This window comes from Tympanuchus pallidicinctus, unplaced genomic scaffold (assembly GCF_026119805.1).
Source record: "Tympanuchus pallidicinctus isolate F22 unplaced genomic scaffold, pur_lepc_1.0 scaffold19, whole genome shotgun sequence".
NCBI classification, from domain to species: Eukaryota; Metazoa; Chordata; class Aves; order Galliformes; family Phasianidae; genus Tympanuchus; species Tympanuchus pallidicinctus.
In genome coordinates this window covers 14415656-14439823 of record NW_026294710.1, presented here as the reverse complement: position 1 = coordinate 14439823, position 24168 = coordinate 14415656, and the positions used below count along the sequence as shown (strand labels likewise).

At 41.4% G+C, this 24168-nt stretch overlaps 2 protein-coding genes across 10 annotated transcripts in view; one reads left to right on the top strand and one right to left on the bottom strand.

Moving 5' to 3' along the window:
• The window catches only part of PODXL (podocalyxin like), a 40656-nt gene extending 36808 nt beyond the window's left edge, over positions 1-3848 (top strand). For 5 of the 7 annotated variants that reach the window (XM_052680733.1, XM_052680732.1, XM_052680729.1 and 2 more), the window contains one exon: positions 354-3848. In XM_052680733.1, coding sequence (XP_052536693.1) covers positions 354-548 — 195 coding nt within the window. In that variant the 3' untranslated portion in view covers positions 549-3848. The remainder of the gene's footprint in view (positions 1-353) is intronic. The other 2 variants (XM_052680731.1, XM_052680728.1) reach the window with 1 other exon arrangement.
• A 6915-nt stretch (positions 3849-10763) lies between these two features.
• Positions 10764-24168, bottom strand: part of MKLN1 (muskelin 1) — a 102412-nt gene continuing 89007 nt past the window's right edge. For all 3 annotated transcript variants that reach the window (XM_052680725.1, XM_052680724.1, XM_052680726.1), the window contains 3 exons: positions 23185-23287; positions 15246-15300; positions 10764-13470 (listed from right to left, as the gene is read on the bottom strand). In XM_052680725.1, the coding sequence (XP_052536685.1) occupies positions 13349-13470; positions 15246-15300; positions 23185-23287 (280 nt within the window). In that variant the 3' untranslated portion in view covers positions 10764-13348. The remainder of the gene's footprint in view (positions 13471-15245; positions 15301-23184; positions 23288-24168) is intronic.

The window sequence follows — 24168 nt, the reverse complement described above, 5'->3', positions numbered from 1 at the left end:
GGGGGAGCTGGGGAGGCAGAAATACGGATGCAGAGTTGAGGCAAGCCAAGGATGCTCTGCCTCTGGTGCCGGCCTCCTCCCAAGGGGTGCTGTGGGGACACAACCCCATGACCAGACAACTGAGAGGTTTTCTGCACATCTCTGGCTGCTCCTTCCTCTTTCCACCATCAGCAGTCTCTGTTTCCATCCAGCTCCATGCTCCTATCTTGCTGACTGCAGCCGCAAACTCAGCATGGAGTCTCTCTCATGTATACATGTTGCAGCCTCATCAGGCTGGGAGGTGATAAATGCTGCGCATATGGCACAGTCAAGGCTCTTCCTTATTGGGGTTTTTGGGTTTTCTTTCCTCATAGCAGCGCCTGACAGAGGAGCTACAGACAATGGAGAATGGCTACCATGATAACCCCACACTGGAGGTGATGGAAACAGGCTCTGAAATGCAGGAGAAGAAGGTGAACCTTAACGGGGAGTTGGGGGACAGCTGGATCGTTCCTCTTGACACCATCATGAAAGAAGACCTAGAGGAAGAGGAGGACACGCATTTATAGGGTGCAGTATTTGAGAAGGCAAAAAACAACCCCCTGAAACACCTAATCCCTTTCCCTAAAAAAAAAAAAACAAAACAAACGTGACCCTCCCATACACATACATGATTCCAAAAGAAGGCAGAATTCCCAACAAACCCCAGAAAACCCCTTGTGAGCTAATCGCAGCCACCACACGGGGTGAAGGACGGAAGGGAAGGACACGAGAAGACACCTCCATGGCACATCACCAACACAACACAGTGCCCACATCCAGTCCAGCAGCTCTGTCACCCATGGGTGCTCCTGGGGACCTGTCCAGCAGATGGGCCAGTCCTAGCAGGGATGGCTTTGCTGCCCTGCTGTCTCCAAACAGGGATGCTTGAGGCTTTCTAGCAGCAGGGATGCTGTATCCCCTCCCATTCCCCATCTGAGTGCATCCTCCAGCTTCCAAGTGACACAAAAAGTGAAAAGAAAAGTAATCAGGATGGGAGAGGGAGCACAGCTCCTGGTAGCTAGGCGGCACCTGGCAGGTAGAGCTAGAAAAATCCTCTGGCCCATGCTGTTTAATCATCATCCTCCCCTACAGCTCCCTCGCAAAACACCCAGGGACTGAGCTGAAAGAGCTGGAACACTCCATTTCCTCCTTGCTTATCCACTTTTCATCCTCACCCAACTGCTGTTTAAAAATGCACACTGCCCACACTTTGTGGCATAAGCAAATGCATGCATGCAGGCATGGCTGGACTGGGGGTGTTGAGGCCAAATCCCACACTGCCTTTATCAGCCCCACAAAGGGCTGGGCAGGTTCTGGTTACAGACCAGGAGAGGTGAAGGGAACAGTGCAGCATCTCCCAATGAGAGGGAGAGGACAAGGTGTCACTCCTTGATTTTGTATCTCCAAGGAAGTGTTTAATGAGACAAAGACCAACCGAATGCTGTTGGTGGTTTTGGCTGTAAAGGAACCCAGCTGTAACACAGACCAGTTCTATGGTTGCAGTTACCTGTAGAAGCATCTGATCACCTTCGAGTAGTGATGCAGCACACCCGTTTTCTCCTGAGGCGGATGCTGATGTGCACAGCGATGTTTTGTTCTGGCAGGGAATTCTGTGGTCATGTTCTCTTGTGTTAACTACAGAAACGATACAAGAGCACAAAGGTGTGAGCCAGGCAGCTTGGCTGCAGTCAGAGTTTTCCATCCGTTCAGCCCTCGGCGTTTCCTCTCCATGAGGTTGGTGATCTCCAGCCTCATCCTCAAGGTTTTCTTCTTCAGAAGTACTTAAAATAGCAGGGATCTGTGAAGAAGCCTCCAGCAAGGCTTGTACTGAACCTCGGTCTCCTGTCAAGGTCTCCCTTTGTGGTAAACCTTCAAAGGAGAAAAAAGCAGGAGCAGAAAATGGCTGGACTAAGGCTATTTGTGGTTTTCCCCTTCCTGCCACAGTTCCTCAGTGGCTCTAGAAGGAAAGTTTCATAGCAGGCAGTCTGGCGCGGAAGGGATCTGAAGTCCCTTGGGTGAGGGCATCTCCTGGATCTCATGCATCTTCACAGCACGCTGAGGTTGGAACAAACCTCTTGGTCCATCTGCCCTAATCCCTGCATCAGCAGGGACACCCAGAGCTCTGCCCAGGATCACATCCAGGTGGGTTTGAAGATCTTCAAGAAGGGAGAAATGCTGACATTGAGGTGCTGTGCAGCAAATCCGCAGTGGTCCCGGTGAGGCAGAGGAGCTCCAGGTCAGTGCAGTGGAGGAGCCATTCCAAAGGCTGTCCCAGAAGATGGGCAAAGATGAAGAGGTGAGGAGAAATGACAGCATTGGCAAAACTCTGCTCTAGTCCATCAGAGCTGCTCACAAATGGAATGGTCAGAGCAGCTTGCTCAGCCCCAGGACAGAAGCTGGAAGAAGATTCGTCTTCTCCTATGGGCCAGCTATTTTCCTTCTCTCCCACACTGAAGGACATAGTTGAAAGTGTTCAAGCCTAACTATTTTTGTATGTAAATATTACTGCTATTCATTAGCAATGTATTCCGCACACTTCACTTATCTGTGCACTGCACTACGGGGAAGCAATTTTGGGAAGGGGGGGAAATTAAAAAAAAAAAAAGAGATTTAAAAAGCTAAAGGCCTGTCTGGTAGGGGATTGCAACCCAGTGTATAGCAGGAGAACATCTGATGAAGCTGCTTGGATAACCCCATGCTGCTGCATGTCAGCATCATATTAACGTTGGCAAATTGGTCTTGGATGGGCAGCAGCATGGTTCAGCCTTAAGGAACCACTCTAGCTGTAATGCTTTTGGAAGCGTGTTGCTTCCCAGCTGTCCAGGATGGGTCTTTGGACTCATATTTCTGTCCTTAGCATAAAATAAAAGCAGTACGTGCCTAAGATCCCCTTCCAGTGAAGAGATGCCAAAGTGCTTTAATGAATCAGGTCCAAAGACTTTCCCAGAGAACCCTAGAAAGGCTTGAGATCAAGCAACCTTAAATCTTTCAGAGCAGAAACCGGTGGAGATATTAAGTGCTCAACAAGTGCTTACAGTGATTTATATTTGAATAGGAATTGTACATTTATTTATTTTTCCAGACACCATATTTTTAAACCACTAATATTTTATAGTAGATTTTCCTTCCCCTATTTAAAGAACTATTTCCTTGGGAAAAAAAGAAAAATAAAGTTTTTATGTTGATAACATTCTTTTTGAAAAAAAAATAAAAATAAAAAAAAAAAATCAGGTAGGAAATGCAGCATCTTCAGCCTTAATATTTCCCTTCATAGACTTGTAGCCATAACTGTTAGACCAAAAAGAAGGATTTACCCATGCATTTCCTCGCTGCCCCTCTCTCCTTCCCCTCACTCCTCTTCCCTTCCCCGAAATAGCTTTAACACCCAATATGCTGTACAAGGACTATTACTCTTACCATTTGGTAAGACTTTTGTAAGCAGTTCAGATGTTCTTGCAAGAGACTTTTCTATTTGCAGATTCACAAGGAGCATGTAAATACTTTAGGACCATTTATCTCCCACTCACAGTGCCATGACCCAACCGAGCAGGTTGATGCTGTGACTTGCCTACAGCCGAAGATAATTACCCACAATGGGCTGCAGAAGGAGATCCTATTTCCCAAGGCAGCTATCCATTGAACCTTGCAAATATTGTAGAGCTCTCATGTACTGTATAGCAGCATCTCTCATGGGGACAGGAGTCTGATTTACACTGGAATTTAATGAGGAAAACTGGATTGTAGAGATTATTCTTGCATTTTCCTACAAATATATTTTGAAAGCATCATGTATTGCTGTCAATAAACATTCGTATGTAAAAGATTGATTTCTTGGCTGAGTGGAAGATGTGCTGTGTGGGGAAGCAGAGCTTGTGCTCAAGAGCCATAACCAGTTACATGCATAACCATGGCTGAGCTTGGTTGGAAACCCAGCATAGGCATTGCATGGTCCTGTTGGCAACAGCGTGTAAAAATTTTTGGGGAGGGAAGGAGAAAAGCTTCAGATACCCAGCCCTGTAAGAGTTTCTGTTTCTACCATGCTAAAGAAAGTATGAAGTGATGAAAACATTCCCTTAATTAAACAAGTGGATACCCATAGGTGTGGGATGCTAAGCTGATCGAGGTGAGGGCAAGCTTTTAAGTGTCTCTAAAAGACTCCATAAGGCCATAGTCAGCCAAGTCTGTGCCATTCCCCCTGCTCCAGCCACAGGCTGAGCAAAACTGGGCTGTCCATAAAGAAGCACCCCTGTCTGAACTGAGGATTGGGCAGAAATTGGCTACTCCAAGGGAAGCAAACTGCTGGGTATTTCCAGCTACAGAAAAAAGACGACAAGTTTCTGTTGTTTTTCTCAACTATTCTTCTTATGGCTGTTCAGTTTTAGCAGTCAGTACTGACCACTGCACTGCAGATCTATGTGTGGCGTGCAACCCACACAGCCCTCCAAGGTCAAGAGATGCATGAGCAACCAAGGTGGCAAAGCAGCAGCAATGTGGGCAGTGCAGCACTTCCATTTGCCTCCTTGCAACCCAAAGAAAACATTTTGTTCCAGGTTGGATGGACGAAAAAAGAAAAAGAAAAAAAGAAAGGGAACTTGGTTTGATTTAAGTACTAAAAGTCAGCAATTTGCATCAATCTGTGTTCTAGCGCCGTGTTCCTCCCCACTAGAAGTTCTTGCAAATGACAGCACACAGTGGATTTATGGAGCACAGATCCAGCTGATCATCGCTTCCACAGAACAGGATGTTTTCTCAGCTTTTCTGCAGCACAGAGGACAGGGCAGGCTCACCCAGCAGGAACAGTGCCTGCTGTCCAGACAGAACACGCCATCAATTTGACAGTATCTGCACCGCTCAATCTGTTCACAATTTTTCCATCCTCAGAAATAAGTGATGTTAAACAGATCTGAAATGTACACTCTTGCTAGCATATGCATTTTTATTAAGAAAAAAAAAAAGAACAAAATACATTCTCTCCTTATGTACATTACATACATCATAACTACATTTGTAGGTATTCCTCATGTCACTCATCCACTTATGTACAGCACAGGGCTTTCAGATCAACCCAGAAATAATGGAAGATGATTTTTGCCAAGGAAGTAAATTAACATTCCAGGCTGAACAAAGATAATCCATTTAACTGTAAAGAAAAGGCAGGGATGGGGAATGACCACAGTCCAGGAATGATGCCTGTGACCACCACGGTAAATGGGGGCTCAGTGCAGGACCAGTCAGTATTTGAGTTGCTCACTGAAAGATGCATGCAGTTCAGTGTTCTCTCCCATGGATGCTCCTTGCAAGCCCAGGGCTGCACTCCAGTTCAGCTCTCCTGAGGTCAGGTGCCCAAGACCACAGCTGCAGTAAAAAGGGAATTCAGAGGGACAGCAGATTCTGGGGGGGTGCTGCAGGAATGCAAATGCTTTGGGTCAGATGCCAAAACAGAAAAAAAGGTCAGACTCTGGATAGGGTGTTGATGCTCACAAATCCAAGTACTACATAAGGATATTCATTTTGGGGGGGGACCACAGAGTGTAGAGGACAAGAAAACAAACATCAAAAGTCCAGACAAACATACCACCACACTGTATAGTGCTAACGAGAGGCAACCAACAAAACAGCTTGAAAATGCACCCCGACCAGGTGACAGTGAGAGCTCAGCCAGCTTAGCTGTGTCCAACTCCACACTCATATGCTATCATTGCATTTAAGAGAGGTAGTTCGTTTCAAAGTACAAAGTTCAACAGGAACAAGTTTATCAAGACTCCTTCATACTTCCAAAATGCAGCATGTTGACCTCAACATCTAAACATACAAGATGGATTTAACTACCAAGACTGGAACGTGGTCTCCCATTAACTGAAAATAAGCCAAAGGGCTGTAATTTTCTGCCCCTAGGCAAGGCAGCATGCAAGGTTTGGGACCTCCAAGACTCAAGTCTCCCAAGAACATACATGTTTGTGCAATTAAGCTCTTTTCTCTGGCTGAAGGTCTCCCCAGCATCCCCTCATTTCCTGCTGTGGGGAGGGCATACTAGAAGACAACACAGAAAACATAGCTTTGTTAGACAGCAGCAGCTCCTAATAACTAGGGTTTCTTTTGTTTTCCACAACCCAACACTGCAGCTTCTGAAGTGAGAGGTGTTTTGCACATCAAAACATCAAATGGAGGGAGAGAGGTTAGGAATGAGGAGGAAGAAAGGAAATATTTGGCTTCCACTGTTAAGAGTGCCTTTCCAATTGCCATGGCAGACAAGAGGGGAAAATAAACACAACTATCCTCCATGGTCAGAAAAATGTAATAGTCATATCAATATAGGAGTTCTTATCAACACAGGAGACCTCTGCAGTGCTTAACAAAGGGAACCAAGCCATCCAACTTGACTACTGCATATTACTGCAGTGTATGGAGAGGTATGAAGATCAGCCAATATTCAGACGTGACTTTTTTGAGAATTCTGACTTACAATTAAGGAAGTAGATATAGATAAAAGTCACTTTCCTCTGCTAAGAGTTGAGATTTATTTTTCAAGGCCTGAAGCCTTAAAAAAAAAAAAAGTAAAAGTTCAGTTTTCTTCAAGGAAGAGGCTCTACTGACGTGCTGCAGTACTTTTCTATTTAGTGAAACATGATGTAAATGATTCAATCCTTTAGGCAGCTAGTTACCAAGTCAGGATATTCAAAGAGTATTTTCTCATCGCTGGGATGAAAAACACGTCCACAGGTCTTTTGGGAAGCTGAGAAGACTGCAACCACTGGGGTCACCATTTTAGTCTAGTCTTTTCACCATCATATTAATTAAAAAGTAAGCTAACATTCCCTCAATTCCACCAGCAGCTTTTGTTAGAAAGCTCGGGGCATTTTTAGGTTCTAACAATCTTTAAGTCTGTGAGACCTGATTGTGCTGCAAAACTTTCAGTACGTTTTAGTTCAAGCCTCATTGGCCTCTCTGCAATTGTTGGAAAGACTGAAAAAGGGGGCTGGAAATCTTCCTTAAGGTATGTCCCATGTGTTCATCCTTACGATGACTGTGACAGAGAGGGCCGAGCGCCAAGGCCCAAGATGAAGCTCCAGGACTAGAAGAACCTGGTCTTGCATCACCCCCACTTGAAAAAGAACCTGAGAATCCAGACTGAGTAAAGAAAATCTGCTCTAATTTTGAGTTACTTAAGAGTCAAGTCTTTCCATGAAATGCACATCACATGATCATCACGGCATCATCCCACGTCCACTTCTCATGTCTCTTTGTCCTACACTGTGGAAATAAATCAGACACCAACTACTTGCTGTCTGTCTGCACTGGTTAGGGATTTGGGATTACAGAAACAAGTGCTAGAAACCTAGAATTATTGAGATGAACTTGCTACTACCATCTTCTCCTTATGTCAAACAGCTATCACACTCCAGCTGCTATGCAAAATAAACAAGGCTGAGACAGGAGGAAAGCATTTATCACAGCAGTTCTAGGAGAAAACATTGTGATTCAGATATTTTTCTTCCAGAGTAGTAGCAAAACCAAAACCTAACCTGGTAGAGCTCTTCAATCACCACAATTTTTTCAGACACAAACTGCAATGCTGCACTAGAGCTGTACACACCGATTTCTGACAGCACACAAATACTTACACTTTCCAGGTCATCAGTAAAGGCTGAGCTGCCTTACAGCAAACAGCTGGAGGCTGAGACAACATACACCTTTGTCTCTACCAAGTATAAATTCAGATTTCAAGGTACTAATGTGATATACTGACAGATGTTGCAAGTCTGTGGCTATAAATGTTCAGAAGCAGGGCACAATTTGGGTCACAGCAAGAATTTGGAGTTTACCATATCGACAAATGGAGTTCAAACACATGAAAGCAAAGGAGACAGCAGCAACGTTACCTTCAGGATCCATGCTTGCAGTAGATGCTGCCTTGCAGACCTCTAGACTCAAGACATACAGCTGGCATCATATACAAACCCACGACAACTACTGTCTGCAGAGGTTTACATATAAACCCAAGGCATTTATGGATAACCCAGAAATCCATCGAGTTCTTTGACCTCTGCCAGAATGCCAAAAGCATACCTGCTGACATTAACCATCATGACTTCTCATTCTCACTTTCAAATGGCAACAAGCAGGTAACTAGCTGGCTGCACAGTCATGCTAAAGCTGGGTTTAGATGCATTACCTACAAATAAAACATGTGGAATCAATTTAGCCAAGCACTGAGCCATGTACTATTATAATGGTTTCAGCACAATAAACTTAATTCTTCCACTCAAGTCTCATTATAATGGAACCTTTAAGTAAAACAGTGATTTTGCCTTGAAATTGCTGCCACAACTTGAATACTTCTAGTATAGCCTTTCCCATGATGGGGTATCATGATCATATCTACTATACCCAAAGGCATTTAGATACACTAACAGTACATTTGGAATTCAACAACATTTACAGCTCATGTACTACTATTAATCTGTATCAAGAACAAGTCATGTAGCTACTCTTAAATCCCCCTTTCACAAAAAAAGACATCTCAAAATTTCCACACATACTTAGAAGCTGCATGGCCAACCTCATTTGTTAATGTTTTGTTCTGTTTCTTATGTTCTTTCTCCTGATCAGAACACTGGTAATTATTTGTTTTAAAGTGGGTCTACCTCTGTTTCTGTGACAACTACAGCTGTAAAGCAGCTCAAGAACTTCCAGAGAAGCACATGAATTAGTTTTGCTGTCAGGGCTTCTCTTGACAACAGCCAAAGATTCTTTAACTCGGAGCCAACCATAACTAATAAGCTAAAATTCAAAGAGCACACAGCAGGGATCAATGCTTCACAAGACATTTTTCCACTTCTAAATATAAAGGTTCTGGATAGAAGCATATGTAACACTTTTTGTCATTCTCCTCAAAAGCAGCACAGCATTAACAGAATCACTACATGTACGAAGATGCAGGAGCACTGAAGTCCAATAGCTCTACGGTAAGTCCTTCTCAATCCTGGAAAACAGAAGGCACCAAGAGAATGAACAGTTGTAGTTTTACAGCTACCTGCCACCTTTCTGCATCTGAAACAAGCGCAGTTGTGTCTTTTATTACAGTAAAAGCAAACTTAGGGGAAAAAAAAAAAAAAAAAAAAGATGATTTGAGTTTTTCAGAGTAGTGCTCTGAATTTATTGCTCACTGCCTGCAGCATTCACAAGTGCAAGTTTTCACAGCAGGACAAGATTGGTCTACAGCACTGTGACAACGGGAACTCCCTTCTAAAAATTTGTACACATCAGGAAAACGATTCAGAAAACAGCTGTTCCACAAACCCCACAGAAAACACTCTTCCAGGGTAATCACTATGCCTGAAAGGGGTCTGTTCTGGAAGGAGAAATAGCTAATGGAGACCCTGACACTTGTGGCTGCTCATGAAAGAAAAACACAGATGAAACTGTTGTGACCTCTTGCCACTAGCCCCATACCTCTGAAAGGAATCTGCATTCCTGCAAATAGGGGGGTGTGAGTCATTTACTGACACTTCTCCATCATTTAATTTTCAGGTCCCTTCCAACTAGGGCCATTCTGCGATTCTGTTAGTGTAATTCATGACCAAAAAAGTTCAGCAATTTACATTAAGCCTATCCATCCTTATTTTAGTACAGACTTCTTAGAGATAAGCTGTAGTGTGTTCTTCAGAAAAGCTCCCTAATTCCAGCCTAGCTGCAATAGCACAAGGCAAATACTTCTGAGAGAAAAATCTTTCCAACCAGGACTTCACATATCAATTAGCAATGTCATGCCCTTCTGAAAAATCAGTCCTCTTGACCCTTGAGCTAGAGCAAGTCTGTGTGTGTCCAAAGCAATTCAGGGCAAGCAAAACCAAAACCCATTTATGCACATGTTTGAGTATCACTATGTGAACCACACCTATGTGATGGTGCCAGGAGAAAGAGCAAACAGAACTTCTGTGACACAAAAGTTGTCCTTCCTCATTACACTCAGCAAAAGGAAGGAATGCTTACACATTACAATCATCATCCTTGAAAGAGCCAGAAGAGAAAAACCACAGCTCATTTCAACGACCACTCTGCAACAGCTTTCAGATCACCCCAGGAGCTAGGAAGGGCAAGGGCAAGGAGGTGGCTGTCCTCTCCTCATTGGTAACACCACCACCTAAGCAAGCAAGTCCTTCTGCCCCTTGACACATGAAAACGTGATCGAGTCATGTTATGATATCAGCGCTCTTTTGTCATGTTGAAGAAATCTGAAGGACTTCTGCTTTGTGATCACCATGAGGGGCTATGTAACACAAGCATGAACAAACTCAATTTTGCCTAATCTAAGTGGGCAAATCAAACCTGAAGGGTTTTATTCCTCAAGGAAATCATATTGCTTCATAGCAGTAACTTCACATAAAGAACAATTTGGTGATCCTCAAAATAACGTTACAGCTTAACACGGTTTAGAAATAAATTACTGTAAAGACTGTATAAAAATTGCATAAAGTCACACTATGATAAAGGCAAATACAGCATGCGTGTCTTTATGCTAGAAGTGACTGCCCTCTGCTACAGCCTGCAAGCAGTACAGTGGAGGCTTGAAAAACTCTCCCATAGCTCATGTACACTTGAGATGTTGCATGCACTGTGCTGCAAAAAAGTTTTCAGGCGTCTCTTTTCTTGTTGTACTGCAGCATCTCTGTAATGATCACACCTGTCATTTCCTGGAACATAATCAGTATCTTTGAAGATCTTCATGTAATTATGTTCAACAAACTCTCCCTGCTCCTTAACTGTCTTTTTTTTTTTTTTTAAATACTTCCCCATTCCAATTTTTTTTTTTTTTTTAGTAAGGTAGTGCAGTATATACCAATGCTAAGAAATCATTTAGTAGAAGCACACAGAACCAGGAAACACCCTAGGCAAAGCCATGAGAAGCCCTCACTGTAGATTAACATCTGTGGCCACAGGGTGCCTCTGCTGCTCAACAAATACCCAGAAGCTGAGCAAATAGTTTCTGCTGGTTAATCACCAGCTGGAATCCACAAACTGTGCTGGTATGAGCTGAAATCGATCGGCTCGGGATAAAGGTAGACCAATATTTGATCATCCTGAAGTGCTCTCATTAGCTGGGATTGTCCATCCTATAGAAACAATGCTTGCCTAATTCAGACAAGGAATTCATTTATTCTGTGCTACAGAAAGAGAGCTAGGCTGCCAGGATTTGCACATACCTCTGAGAACAGTGAGTTTTGACTGAATTTCTGTAATACAAACCAGCTCAGCAGCAACGCTGTTCACACAGCCTTTAGCATTTCTGAACTTCCACCATCTACTCACCACGGCTCCTCAATCTAGTTTTGGGTTCATGATTACGCAGAGACTGAAAAGTACTGCAGAGTTGCAGTATTTTAGCTGGTTGTGTGAGATGTGTTCAGTTCAATCTCAATGGAAACAGTGCCTCAGTCAGCAAAACTCACCCAGATTAGCACCTCCAGTATCTCTGTTCCTATGGCATAGGCTCTACTTTAAGTAAACAAAGCGATTGCAAACATAGCATAAAACCTAGCAGTCACCTAAAAACTTTCCATGTCACTGGAAAAAAAATACCATGTTTCAAAGAAACAATTTCATCAAATTTCATTTACTGCACTGCGTATTCTTCCACAGACATCTGATTTGCTGACCACTGAAGTATACAATTTCTAAACAGTCTCAAGTTACAGGTTACTTAAAACACTGCATCTATATACTCCTCCCTGAAGACACAGCAAAGCCCAACCTCTAACACACTGTTCCTTTCTGGGTGATTAATCACTAGCATGGAGGTTTAAAATTTATTTCTAACACACCAGAACTACGGAAGTTGCTCAAGAACATGATTAAAGATGCAATACAATGCAATCAAAGCAAGCAGACACTCAAGCTCTGGAAAAGACACTTCACTAACTCTTTATTTCAAGAGTTCAAATCATCTTTGCACACACACACAGGACTTCCATCAAGTTCAACAGGAGCTGTGTAGCCGCAGTGAGTGCAGCAATGGTACCCTGCTGGCACGAACATTTCTGGACATAAAGCTTTGCAGTTCATATACGATTTACAACAGCCAGTTTTGTATTGAATGCTTACTGACACTGAACGCAAAAAAGCTGCTAATGCTCAGTATGAGTATCCTTCATTCCACTTCATAGTGCAGCACCAAGCCCTTACCTTATTTAAAAGAAGACTTTCAGCAAAGAAGAATATATTTTCTATACATATGCATCAGCTTGCTTTTTAAAGGAGTTTATGCTAAAAAGGCCTCCTTCACATTCAGAGTAAGGTCTAAAATGCATTTAAAAGTAAAGAAACTGCACTACACAAACAGAAGACAAGCTGTTTGGAGCAAACCTCTTTACATTTACACACTGACAAATGCACACAGAAGCATAGGTGTATGTAAACGAAGACAATCTGCTTCGGAAATCCTATACCCAACCTGGAGTCAGGTTGCAGAGGTTGGGTGTGTGAGTGGAAGACCCAGTCCTGCAGAGCGCTGTGAGGACCTGCAGAGTTTTTCCATCAGGAGAGCATGGCACTGGAAACAGAGCAATCCCTGAAAAGGAGCCCGTGCAGACAACCCCTGCACTCCCGTTTTCTGACAGTTTCTCTGAGGCTCCCCCATGACTGTCAGGTCTAAGTGGAAGACTCCAGAGAACGGAAGTTAGGCATTTAGGTTTAGACTAGATATCAAATGCAATCAGACACTGCTGCCAGTCAGGTTCTCAAAAGAGAAGACAGACAATTTGTAACACATGCTCTCTTCACATGACACCCTGCGATTACAAGACTCAAGACACATATATTACTATTACCTCAACACACGCCAGTGCCTTGCTGCCAAGTTATTCAGCTGCTGAGGATGGACTTGTAGGACAAAGCAATACATCATGACTAGCTACAAATGAGCAAAGAACCACCACCCCCTTTCCCATGAAATCCAAAATAAAACCTATCATCTTTAATTCCAGACAGCCCACAAATTTCAATTTTCCTCTAGAGGGAAAAGCGATCACCGCATTATGGGGTTTTATTTTCTTCTCCTCCCCTCTCTTTTCTCCTTACATTTGCTAACTCAAAATTCAATGTCAGAAAAAATATATATATATTTAGTCAGAAGTATGTCAGTTACATTTTTATTAACCTACTCCAAGGGAAAAGCTTCAGGGATTCACCATACAAGTATAAAACCCCTTTCAAACACCTAGGGGTTACTATATTACTTCATCCCAGCAGTCAATCGATGCAGTAAAAAAAATTAAAATACTGAAAATGGATGCTTTTCCCCTCTTCCACGTGTCCAGTGATCGCTCTGTTACAGCGTGATGAGGTCTACCAGGTTGCCTTTAGGAGGTGTCATGTTGTCCGGAAAGAAGTTGACTAATGTGTCAAACAGCTGAGTTCTCTGCGCATAAGTGTGATCAACATCTGAAAATCCTGAGGGAAGAAAAAAAAGGAAAGCAAGTCAGTGCTTACTACTTTAAATGCTCAGTTCAGCTGTGGAATAAACCGGCTTTCCATTCTGAATGGAAGTTAAGTATCTGTCGCATTTTTGTCCCTGACTAAAGCCCAGCTAACATCTACAGCATCATACTAACAGAGCTGCCAGCTTCTCATCCCACTACTGTATGCATGTAAGCACATCAAGTTCATGTCACTCCAAGCCAACACCGAAATCAAGATGCCATAAGAGGTAGTAGGCAAACGGCTGTCAAGTCTGAGGACAGTCCTGAAGAAACCAGGGAAGCAAAAGTCCTCAGGGGACTGCTCTGATGTCCCAGAAAATAGGATTCACGTAGCTATTTTTATTTGGTGTCTCATTTCTTCTGTCCTCAGGCCCTCATTATCTCATGACTGCCTTAGCCAGAACCAGTATTCACACTGCTCATAGTTTTTCTTGAGACAAGCTCTACTAATGGTAGGAGTCCCGAGTTAAGAGCTGCTGTTTAATTGCTGGGCTGCACTGCGGATCCAGCCTGCATCTTGGCACGAGGTCTCTGCAAAATCATTTTGTGAAGTGCCTCCTCCTGACAGGGGAGGGTTTAATCTACCAGCAGCATTGTTTATCCAAATCCTCATACTTAAACCATCAACAGCAAGAACAATAGAGTGGGCATACAACAATTTCCTCTGCTTTGTACTACTTAAACCACTGGTATCTCAAAGGAATGTTTTTTAATTCACTTTTCAGTTAATCAAAGTCAACCAAGTTAATCAAACCAAGGGGGATTGGTTGTTGCTTTATTTTAGCAGCACCATTTGATGCATGCGTCCTCCAATCTTTAAAGACAATCTCTGAATACAGCACTGTATTGTAGAACACAGTGGTGTTAACGTGGGAAAAACTAACTAATCTTTCAGATGACTGAAAACTAGGAGGGGAAAAACAAAATCAAAACACTCCCGTGAAAACTAGCATTTACTTCCCTTAAAAAAAACATATTTTAAACAACAGCATGAACTAGGTAGCACTGCCCAAAGTCAGCAATGCTTCTTCATCCAGCAGGGCAGGTAATGCAGGCCTTATCCTTCCCTCAATTTCTTCCATAGGGATTTACATGGTTTGTCAAATCTGAAACGATCTCCACTCCCAGAGCCCAGCAGCTGGCTGGCAACACAAGTTACAAGAACACAAATTATACCAACAGTCTTCCTATAGTTTGCCCAGGATTAATATCTGAACTGTTTAAAGCATGTTAACTGGATAGAATAGCAAAACAAATTACGGCTTTGGCTCAGACCTCCTGTTTTCAGACCTACATGCCACTGCTTTCTTCACTCTTGACATCCTGCCCAAAATACTCATTTTGCAAAGAACACAATGAACTAAACTACTTCAGGAATTGCAATTATCCCAGCAAACAGAGCCGTAGCCATGCTGTGAGATTCCAAAGTGACGTGACAAGATCCTGACCAAAGCTTCTGTTTATTTGGGCAACAGTAACGCATGAGATGTAATAAGAGACACAAAATGATCCCCAGAGGCATGGATTTAAAAGCACTGGTGACAGATGTTTTAAATATGGGCTCAAGGCATTGAGCACTGGTCATCATACTCTTTCAAATGCCTATGCATTTTCAAACTGAAAAAGGCTCACAATACTCATAAGAGCATGATATTAAAAAGAAAAAACATACAGAAGAAACTAACAGTAATGATCTTTAGGAGAGGGAACATTCTCCATGCGATTCCTCTGATACACAATACTCACCAAGAGTGGTGAAATCCGAGCCAGACTTAAATAATGCTGAGGCAAGAAGCTGAAACTGCAAAACAGGAGGTGGAAGAAGAAAGAAAAAAAATGGTGTTAACTGCATTGACAAAACAACAACAACAAACAGTGGCTTTAGAGTTGCTGGTTTTCTCTGCATAATCCTTAAAACTACTGTTATATACACGTAAGTAACAGCAGACAATGCTCTCACATGAACAACACAGCTTAGCAGCAACATTAAATGCTTTCTTGTAGAGGTCTGAGTTAGACCAGCATTGAAAGGGTAACCGGTACAGTGCAACGTGAACTGCTTTAACGCACCAAAAGCTTTACATTTTGATAACCTTTCTGAAGAACAGCTCGTATCACAAGCTTGTTTGAGGCAAGGTCTTTTCAAGTTTAAAAAAAGTTCCTTGCTTGGGAATATCAGAATCAAGAATAAAAGTAGATTAAGTAACACAGTCATATTCTCCCTTAATATCTTAACAATAGGCAGTGAATACTATCTTCCTCTGCCCCCAGCTGCCGTTTTCAGTTCCTCATGCTGAAGCAAAGCTCAGTGCTTTGTCATGTATCTTCAAAAAACTAGCCAATCCCTTAAAGGCTTGCAATGTTTTGTCTCCTCTCACCATTTTATGTATGGTGATACAGTCCAAAGAAAGAAGGGTAAAATATGTAAAAGGAAGGAGTGGGTAGAACACCAGAAATTAGATATTGAGCAGTTTAATTTCAAAAAGAAAAAAAGTGGAACAATGTAGAAGGTGACAAGTAGCAGTCAATGCTGATTTAGCAATAAGTTGTATCACATCAAGCTGATTTCTCCTCCAAAGGCAGCAGGCCATAGGGACGGAACATGGGACTCTTTTTTTTGAATCTCGTCTTTCCTTGGACTTCAAATGCTTTTATATGCTACTTAAGGTGAATTAGTGAGGAATCACTGAGATTAAGCTAGCAGGGAATAATAGGCCAAGTAATTTAACTGGAGGTAGTCATGAGTGGTTTGATATCAAAACAGAACCATGAATCACAGAAGAGGAACAGGGCCTGGTCTGAAAGCAGAGGACACATTCATTCAGCCCACAGGCCTCGTGCCATGCTTATACTGCCAGCATGGAAGCAGTCATGCTTCAGATTGTTTTTCTGTTTCATCCAGGCTATAACGATGGCTCAAGATGCAATTCACTAGGGTCAAGTGCAAATCAACAAACCTAGGAATAATCAGTCATACAAAACAGAACTGCAAAAATACATTTGCAAGCTGTAATAGATCATTGTCAGCCCATTGCAAAAATAACAAATACAGCAGAAAACAAATGAAAAGGAGTCAGGTCTTCAAGTAAATCAAGTACTCCCGCTGTTCTAAGGCTTGTAAATTCTCATCTGCAATACAGCAACAAACTCTGAACGCCCTCTATCAATTAGCAGCATATTGGGAAAGTGCTAGAAAAATCAAGTGGTTTAAAAATCAAGCTCTGTCAATAGAGTTTAAAGAGTCAGGGTTGCACAGCCTCCACAGAAGAATGCCCAAGGATGAAAGAGCAATTAGTCTCAAATGTAGAAGGCATTTACGAAAAGGTAAGCCTACAACTAAGTGCAAGAACAACAACAACAAAAAAACCTTCAACAAAATTCAATCTGCCATCAAGAAAAAAGCAGTCTGAAGTAAGGACTGCAATGTGTCAGAATAAACCTGTAAATTTTTGTGGAGGCTATCACAAGAAGGGATTAAGAGACCACACAAAATCCAAAGGAACTGCACTGCTACACGTGTACTTCACTGTGATCGAAACTTGTAAGACTTGCTCGGCCCTGCACCAGTAACATCTGTAAACATGGGCCCAGTTTAAATAGCTCCAAAAGTTCCAATAAAACCAGAGGCCAAATCCATTGTGCTTCTGATATACAGTGCCATGTCCTAGCTATCTTCCTCTCACAAACAAGTGCCTTACTGGCCTGCTGCCAAGCTGCCTGGTGATGCACTAAGCCAGCTCTGGGGACAATGCAGACACCACATGCTTTGAGGGATTCCCCCTCCTTCCCCAGGGACCACAGCCACTCAGCCAGAAACAGAAGTAAACCCCAGCTGGGGCTGGGCCTCAGGTATTCAGTTCCTAGAGATCAAATAACACAATCCAGGTAGTAACTTGCAGAACTGAGACCAAAAATCAGTTGAAAAGACCCTTCGCCAAGTATTCTACTCTTTATGCACTTTGAGTGACGAATTGCTGCTGCTATTAGCTCCTTTCTAGCCTCTGGGGAAAGAAGGATCTTTTTTCCTTCGCTGATGCCACTGCAGTAGAGTTAACCTTGACAGTTGTGTTTACTTTTGCTTTAAAATGATACTTTATGCATCATTTCACATTTAAAAAGCACTTTATGATAGAAAAGTCAAGCAGGTATGTTACCAACATCACTTACAGACAGCACTGAAGCTTTATGCACACCACATTTGCATTAAAATCCCAAGTAACTACACAATGTTCTCCCAAAGGACTCCCATTTTTTTCCCCAATGCATACGATTGCTACTGCTAAGTGAAGACCACCTCTCTTACACACCATTAACAGCATATATCCAATGCAACTTTTTTTTTCATATACTTCTGAACACACTATGAAAAAAATAATTTCTGCATTAGTTTTTCTGTTAATTGATATCCTACCAGATAGTATTTCATATCTTGCTTCATTCTGGGTGCCCAATTTGAAACTACCATCTTTTTTTCCCAAAAACATTTTGCTTTAAGCAGCTTTTACTGAATTCATTTGTAGCTTGAAGAGCAAAGCCCTCAACGGACCACGTATCAGATCTCTCTCATCTAGCACCAAAATGAAAGAGCCAATTAATGACCACCTAGAAAAAGTGATTTGCTCAAAGTCACATAGCAGCTCCGTTACGGAGGCGCGACCAGAACTCAATTATCCAACAGAAGCATCCAACCACTTTAATTGTGCCACCATCCATTTTTTTCTGACAAACCCTTCACCATGTTGGCTTAATCTACTCCAAATTAAGCCTCCATGCAAAACACAACAGTTTACTTCATTACATAATTAAGTGCTCTCTCTGAGATCCAATCCTCCTTCTAAACTAATCCAAGGGTTCCTCAGAGATAGGGATTTAAGACAAATAACATAAGTTTCCACAACCACTTTCAGAAAAAAGCCTAATTAAGACTGCAAAATTAATATTAATTCCAGTATTTTCCAACTTCTTCATGTTTCCAGCATTAGCATTCTTTAATCAGTTTTACATATTTCACCTAGGTTTCTATCTAAAGCAAAAAAAAAAACAATTCTGCTGTGTGACAACCCATACAGGTTTTAGTGTATTTGCTGCATGCCTCCACTGTCGGCGCAAAGGGAAGATCAGTAGTTCTGTTTGGGATACTCGAGGGGCTCTACGAGTCAGATGTAATCCCTCCTCCAGAAGGTCTGCACACCGAGCACAAAGCAGTTTCTCAGCTTTGACTGATTCTGTTGGGATGGCGCCTTGTAGTAAAGGCACAAAGAAGAAACAAGAGGCCTGCGCTGTTTGAGGATGGAGCTGTCACAAGCCGAAGTCTGGGAGGGTCGAACACTTATTTCAAAGACTCTCCTTGGCTCCAAAACCTCTGCTCCTGCAGCACTCAGAGCCTGAGGCTTTACAAAGAATCACAGCAGGACGTGAAGCATGCTTCACAGAAGCATGCTTTTCTTAGCTCCTTCCTAGAACTATTTTTCCTATTTGAGTTTAAATTTTCCCAGAAATTTCACTTGAATGCAGACCTAAGCAATACTTTGGGCTCTGCTGGCTTTTATCTGGCAATTTTTTTTTAAAGAAAATGTCTCAAGAATGGACAGTATAAAGGAACCTTGAACAGGGGCCTCCAGCCCCAGGCTACAAATTAGTCTGGCCTCAAATTAGCCTCCAGGTTCTTGTTCGTTTTCTCCTACCACAGTCCAGGAAAAACAGATTTCAGCTTTTACTTGCACTTGGTACCTATGTTTTGGCAAGCTTAAGTTTCTTCTTCACACCAGGCAAATCTGTCTCATTGTCATAAACGGTCTTGTTTTACTTGGGCAGCACTGGTCAATTTTTGGTAGCCTCTTCGTTTCTTCTACAGATGCAAGTAAAGCAGCAGTGATGTTTTGGTTTTGATCAATCCAGTGTTCAGCTGAACACACAAGGCTAACTGTGTTCCCTGATGCTGCTTTAGCAGCATCTATTTTTTCATGATATACAAGTAAAACACTTGGAATTCATTTTAAATTCCAGTTTCAATCACCCTTGTCTTTAAAAGCTTAAATTAGGAAAAAAACTTCAATTTAGGAAAAAAATTATCACCAAATGCACATTTATTTGTATATGAAATAGAACATTCATTCTGGCAGATTTTTTTTTTTCCAATGTCAAGAACTCCCAGTATGAGCCTTTTATCCAACTTTCATCTCCTAATGACCCAGGATGCACAGATAGACTTCCATGTGCTCTGGAAATTTACTCTCCTTGCACACAGTGTCACAGCCAGTACACAGAAAAGATTCACTGATCTGAAAATGCTGAAGAAGTTTAAGTGATTTCAAGCAGGAACAGTTAAAGAGAACTAGATCTGCAATTGCAGGCAACAGCAGAAATATAGTTGTTGACATACAGCCTGTGGCTATTAAAATAAGCACCCATGAGATGCCTACCTGCTAGCAGGCATCTACAGCTTCACAGTGTGGTAATAAAAAAAATGGAAGTAAAATTATCATCCCATGAACATTGCTAAAATTCACAACAAAGGAAGGAAAATCTGAGGTATGTTCCTACTGTCAATCATTCATGCTGCTCTAAACAAAATTGGTTACTAATGCCAAAGTAAGTTTTGAGAACAGCCTGTTTATTTTCTTTGGCATTTAACTCAAAACAGCTGAAGAGATTTGCCTAATGAAGTTTGAAAAAAAATCAATTCTATTATAAAACAAGTAAGCTTTACCCTAAAGTGAAATTCTGCTTGTAATATCATACCAGTCTATAAAACTGTAACAAAGTCAAGGATAAACTCATTTTGGTCCTTTCCAAAATTAAGAGCAGTCCTATAGAGAAGGAGAACAACACAGAAAAGAGAAACTAATTTCTTTAAAATATGCCATACTTAGAAGCCTTACAGAGTTCACTGGTTGTAGTCCACACAGAACAAACCAATCACATACACAGCTCTCAATATTAAGACTATCTCAACTACAAATAAAGACAGAGTACGTAGGTGTCTGTGCTGAAATAAACAATCAAATCGCTGCTTGCAATTTGATATGGAATCCAAAAAGCCTGCGTCAGTCCTCTGGAAAGCACAAGAGCTATTTGAAGATGTAATGCCAGAGCAAAAAGCCAACTCAATGTGATAATCGGAAGGTAAATTGACGTCAACTGGAAATACACCCAGTTACTACCAGGGCACTGGCTGGCTCTAAGCCTCTGACCCAGCAGATCTGTTCCAGCGTAAAAAGCTTTACAAAGCAAAGTTTTGTGACCAGCAAAATTTGCAAAACAAACAACAACAAAAAAAACCTCCTGGAATTTGTTAAATAATTTTCAGATAGCACAGGAATCAAAGCTTTCATTCTGCTGAAAGGTTCGCGCTTGATTTGGCAGACCTACATGACAGCTACTGAATTCTGCTTGGATCAGGCACTAGGCCTGCAGAGAAAGGAAAGGGTTCAACATATATTCACTTATTTGGCTTGTTCTACTTGAGCTTATATGCTTAGAAGAGAAGACTGCCAGAAGACCTCGTTATGGCTTTCCAGTATTTAAAGGGAGATTAAAAACAGGAAGGAAAACAACTTTTTGCACAGGTAGATAGTGATAGGACAAGGAAGAACAGTTTTAAACTGAAGGAAGAATGATTTAGATGAGATGTCAGGGGGAAGATTTTCACTGAGAGTGATGAGGTGCTGGAACAGCTTGCCCAGAGAGGTTATGGATTCCCCGTCCCTGGATGTGTTTACAGCCAGGTTGGATAGGACTCTGCAATTTGGTCTAGTACAGCTGATCTAGTAGTTGGCAAGCGTGCCAGCAGCAAGGGAGCTGGAACTTGATGATCCTTTAAGGTCCCCTCCAACTCATTTTATAATTCTAAGATCATTAATGAGCAGAATACTAGCATGCCCTGTCAAACTTTTGTTATTATTTAAACTTTTTATTCTAACTATGCTCTGCAATATATAGCTACTACTTTTCCTCAGAACCTCAGATGTGCATGCATTTAGGTAAATTCTTCATTCTTAGAGTGGACAAATCCAGTTCTACACACTGAAATGAGAATAAAAGACACAGAGTATTAAAGGATTCCTTATATTTACATGTATGCAACACGCAGTCTACTGGTGGCAGATACCTACATCAACTAGAAGGAAAGACGCTCACTGATCTTACCACAAGCACATTCTCTTCAGGCAATAAAAAGGCACACCTGGCCAACAGATGCAAGATCTCTTTAGGAGAAGTTGGCCAAACACACACATGGCTTTCACAGACATGATGAGGCTTCTAGAACAAGGATATGCTACAGACAGAAAGGGAAAGTAAAGAGCACAGGACAATTTCACGTCCTGCAGAGAGAGACGGCAGAGAACATGAAAAGCAAGCAATGGAATTGTCATTTCATGTTATTAGGCTATTACAGATTCAAATAAGAAGGTAAAAGTGCTATCACATTTAAAATAGGCATAATTGGCAGAGCCCCCATGAAATATGGGAAATACCTCCTTTTCTAGCTAAGGAAAATGAAGACTATTTGTTCTCCATCTTTCTTTTGCTAGAAATAGATTTATAAATGTATGAAAGTACTTGATATGGGACAGTTTCAGCGAGAAATCGCTTAACAGAAAACTTACAGGCATGGCAGTTATATTTTATTTGGACCAGAAGTTTATGAACCCTAGCCAGAATTTATAACAATTAAATTTGATCAGTTCCAAGCTTCAAACAGTAGTTCACATTTTTTCATTTTATTAACTCTGCATTTTTATAGTATGCATATGCAAAGTCATTCCACACCAACTACAACTTTAAGTGGCTGTACAAAGATCACTTCTTTGAGTTGAAACCAGATTAAGTGGCTTTATTCAGAGGCTCAGCAACGAGCAACAAGAGTCCACTTTCCTACTTGAATTTTATGAAAGGAGCTGTCAAATTATTTCCATGGTGAGTAATGCATGAAGATAAGAACTGAGGACTCCACTTCTTCATCTAACCATCAGGAGTGTTTGAATGCTTGTACATCTAAGCTGGCTGCCTCAAGTTCCATGTAGACATGAATAGGAGAGTGAAGTCAACCAAACTTATCTGATACTTCACACTATTGCTTTAATTCATTTTGTAAAGTGATACATACTGCAGTAAAGGAATCAAAATTGGAAATGGGAACAAATTTCTAGAACAAATCAAGAACAAGTCTACTAGATAATATTCAAAATGCTGAAGAAATGGGAGTTTTAAGGTTAGTGAGCAATGTATATGTGCAATCTGCCTCCAGCAGTTCATATGATGTAGAAGGAAAGCTCTTTCTACCCCCAAGCTATTTGATATTGACAAGCCAAAACGTAAAGTGAATAGGTGTTTTTATTCCCCCTCCACCATGCAACCAACCACAGACTCATGACAATTCAGAGAGTTTACATTTCAATTAAAGTTCCCAAAATACACACAAGTACACTGGAAATAGAACAGAGGCTTAGTCTTCACTATTATAAGCAGAAATCCTATTTTATCTGGACACATAGTTGTAAAATGCCTGTTTCTAAAGTAATACGATCTTTCATGTGGAGAAAATACAATACAGTGAAGTATCACGTTCCAGTTTAGCTTTTCAAACTGAATATAAACAAAATTTAAGAAACTTAAGATCCGTGCTAGAATGTAAAAGCACAGTTCATATTTCCTTATAACTAAGACAAAGATTGTTCATTACCTCTTTTGTCTCCTCAGGGTCTGAGTGATCCACAGTTACATACAAGTCATTCTGTAGATACTTCAGTGCGCTAAGAGGATCAGTCTGAGCTTTCTCTTCAAACCTGCAAAAAAGAGAGAAAACGTAAGTGCAACTACATTCTTCAGGACTAAATACAGCTATTTCTACATAGAGCAAAGCCTACAAAACTTTCAGATAAATACTTCCAAACAATACAGTATTAATGGCAGCTTAGCATCACATTTACTAGGGTGTGTGCTTTTAAGGCAGACTGAAACATAAGAAATGTTTTCTTTTTTTTTTGGAGGGGCGTAAGGAATATTTAGATTCCTGACTAAACAGAAGCCTAAAATGAAAGATGAAGAATGCTCCCTGCTTCTGCCAGACAACAAAAGAAGGAATAATGGGAACAAAAATCCTCGGATTCAGTGACTTGACATCCCACCTTTGGAAAGAGCATAGAAATGTAAAATTTGGCCATGCATCACCACCATTATTTTCTCGTTTTCTTTTAATAAGGGGAAACCTTAACTGCTGCAAATTCCTGAAGAAACACATACAGCCAGAACAAGACTATGGGCTCAGCCCTCTCGATGAGTACTGAATTGGGTAAATAAATCTGGAAATGAAGAGGTTTAAAATTACCTATTTTCCTCCTACCATCTATCTGCTGAGTGCAGTACTATACTGTTGCCTTCTAAATCACTAATGCACAGTTACCAAGTCTTTCCATGAAAATAGCTCTGATAATTCTAGATTCCAGTGATGAGAACCTTAAAAACTATGCTCTCACTTACTTAACAGCCATATATCAAATGCCATAGAAGAACACAAGGTCTTTTATTTGTAAGTCACACTGAATAGATTTCAAACTACCTGACTGGTAGCAATAGACATCTGTAACTCAAATTTTCAATTCATCTCAAGATCTGGGCTTAAGTCTCAGAAAGGAAAGATTATGACTGTTACCTGATTTACATGACA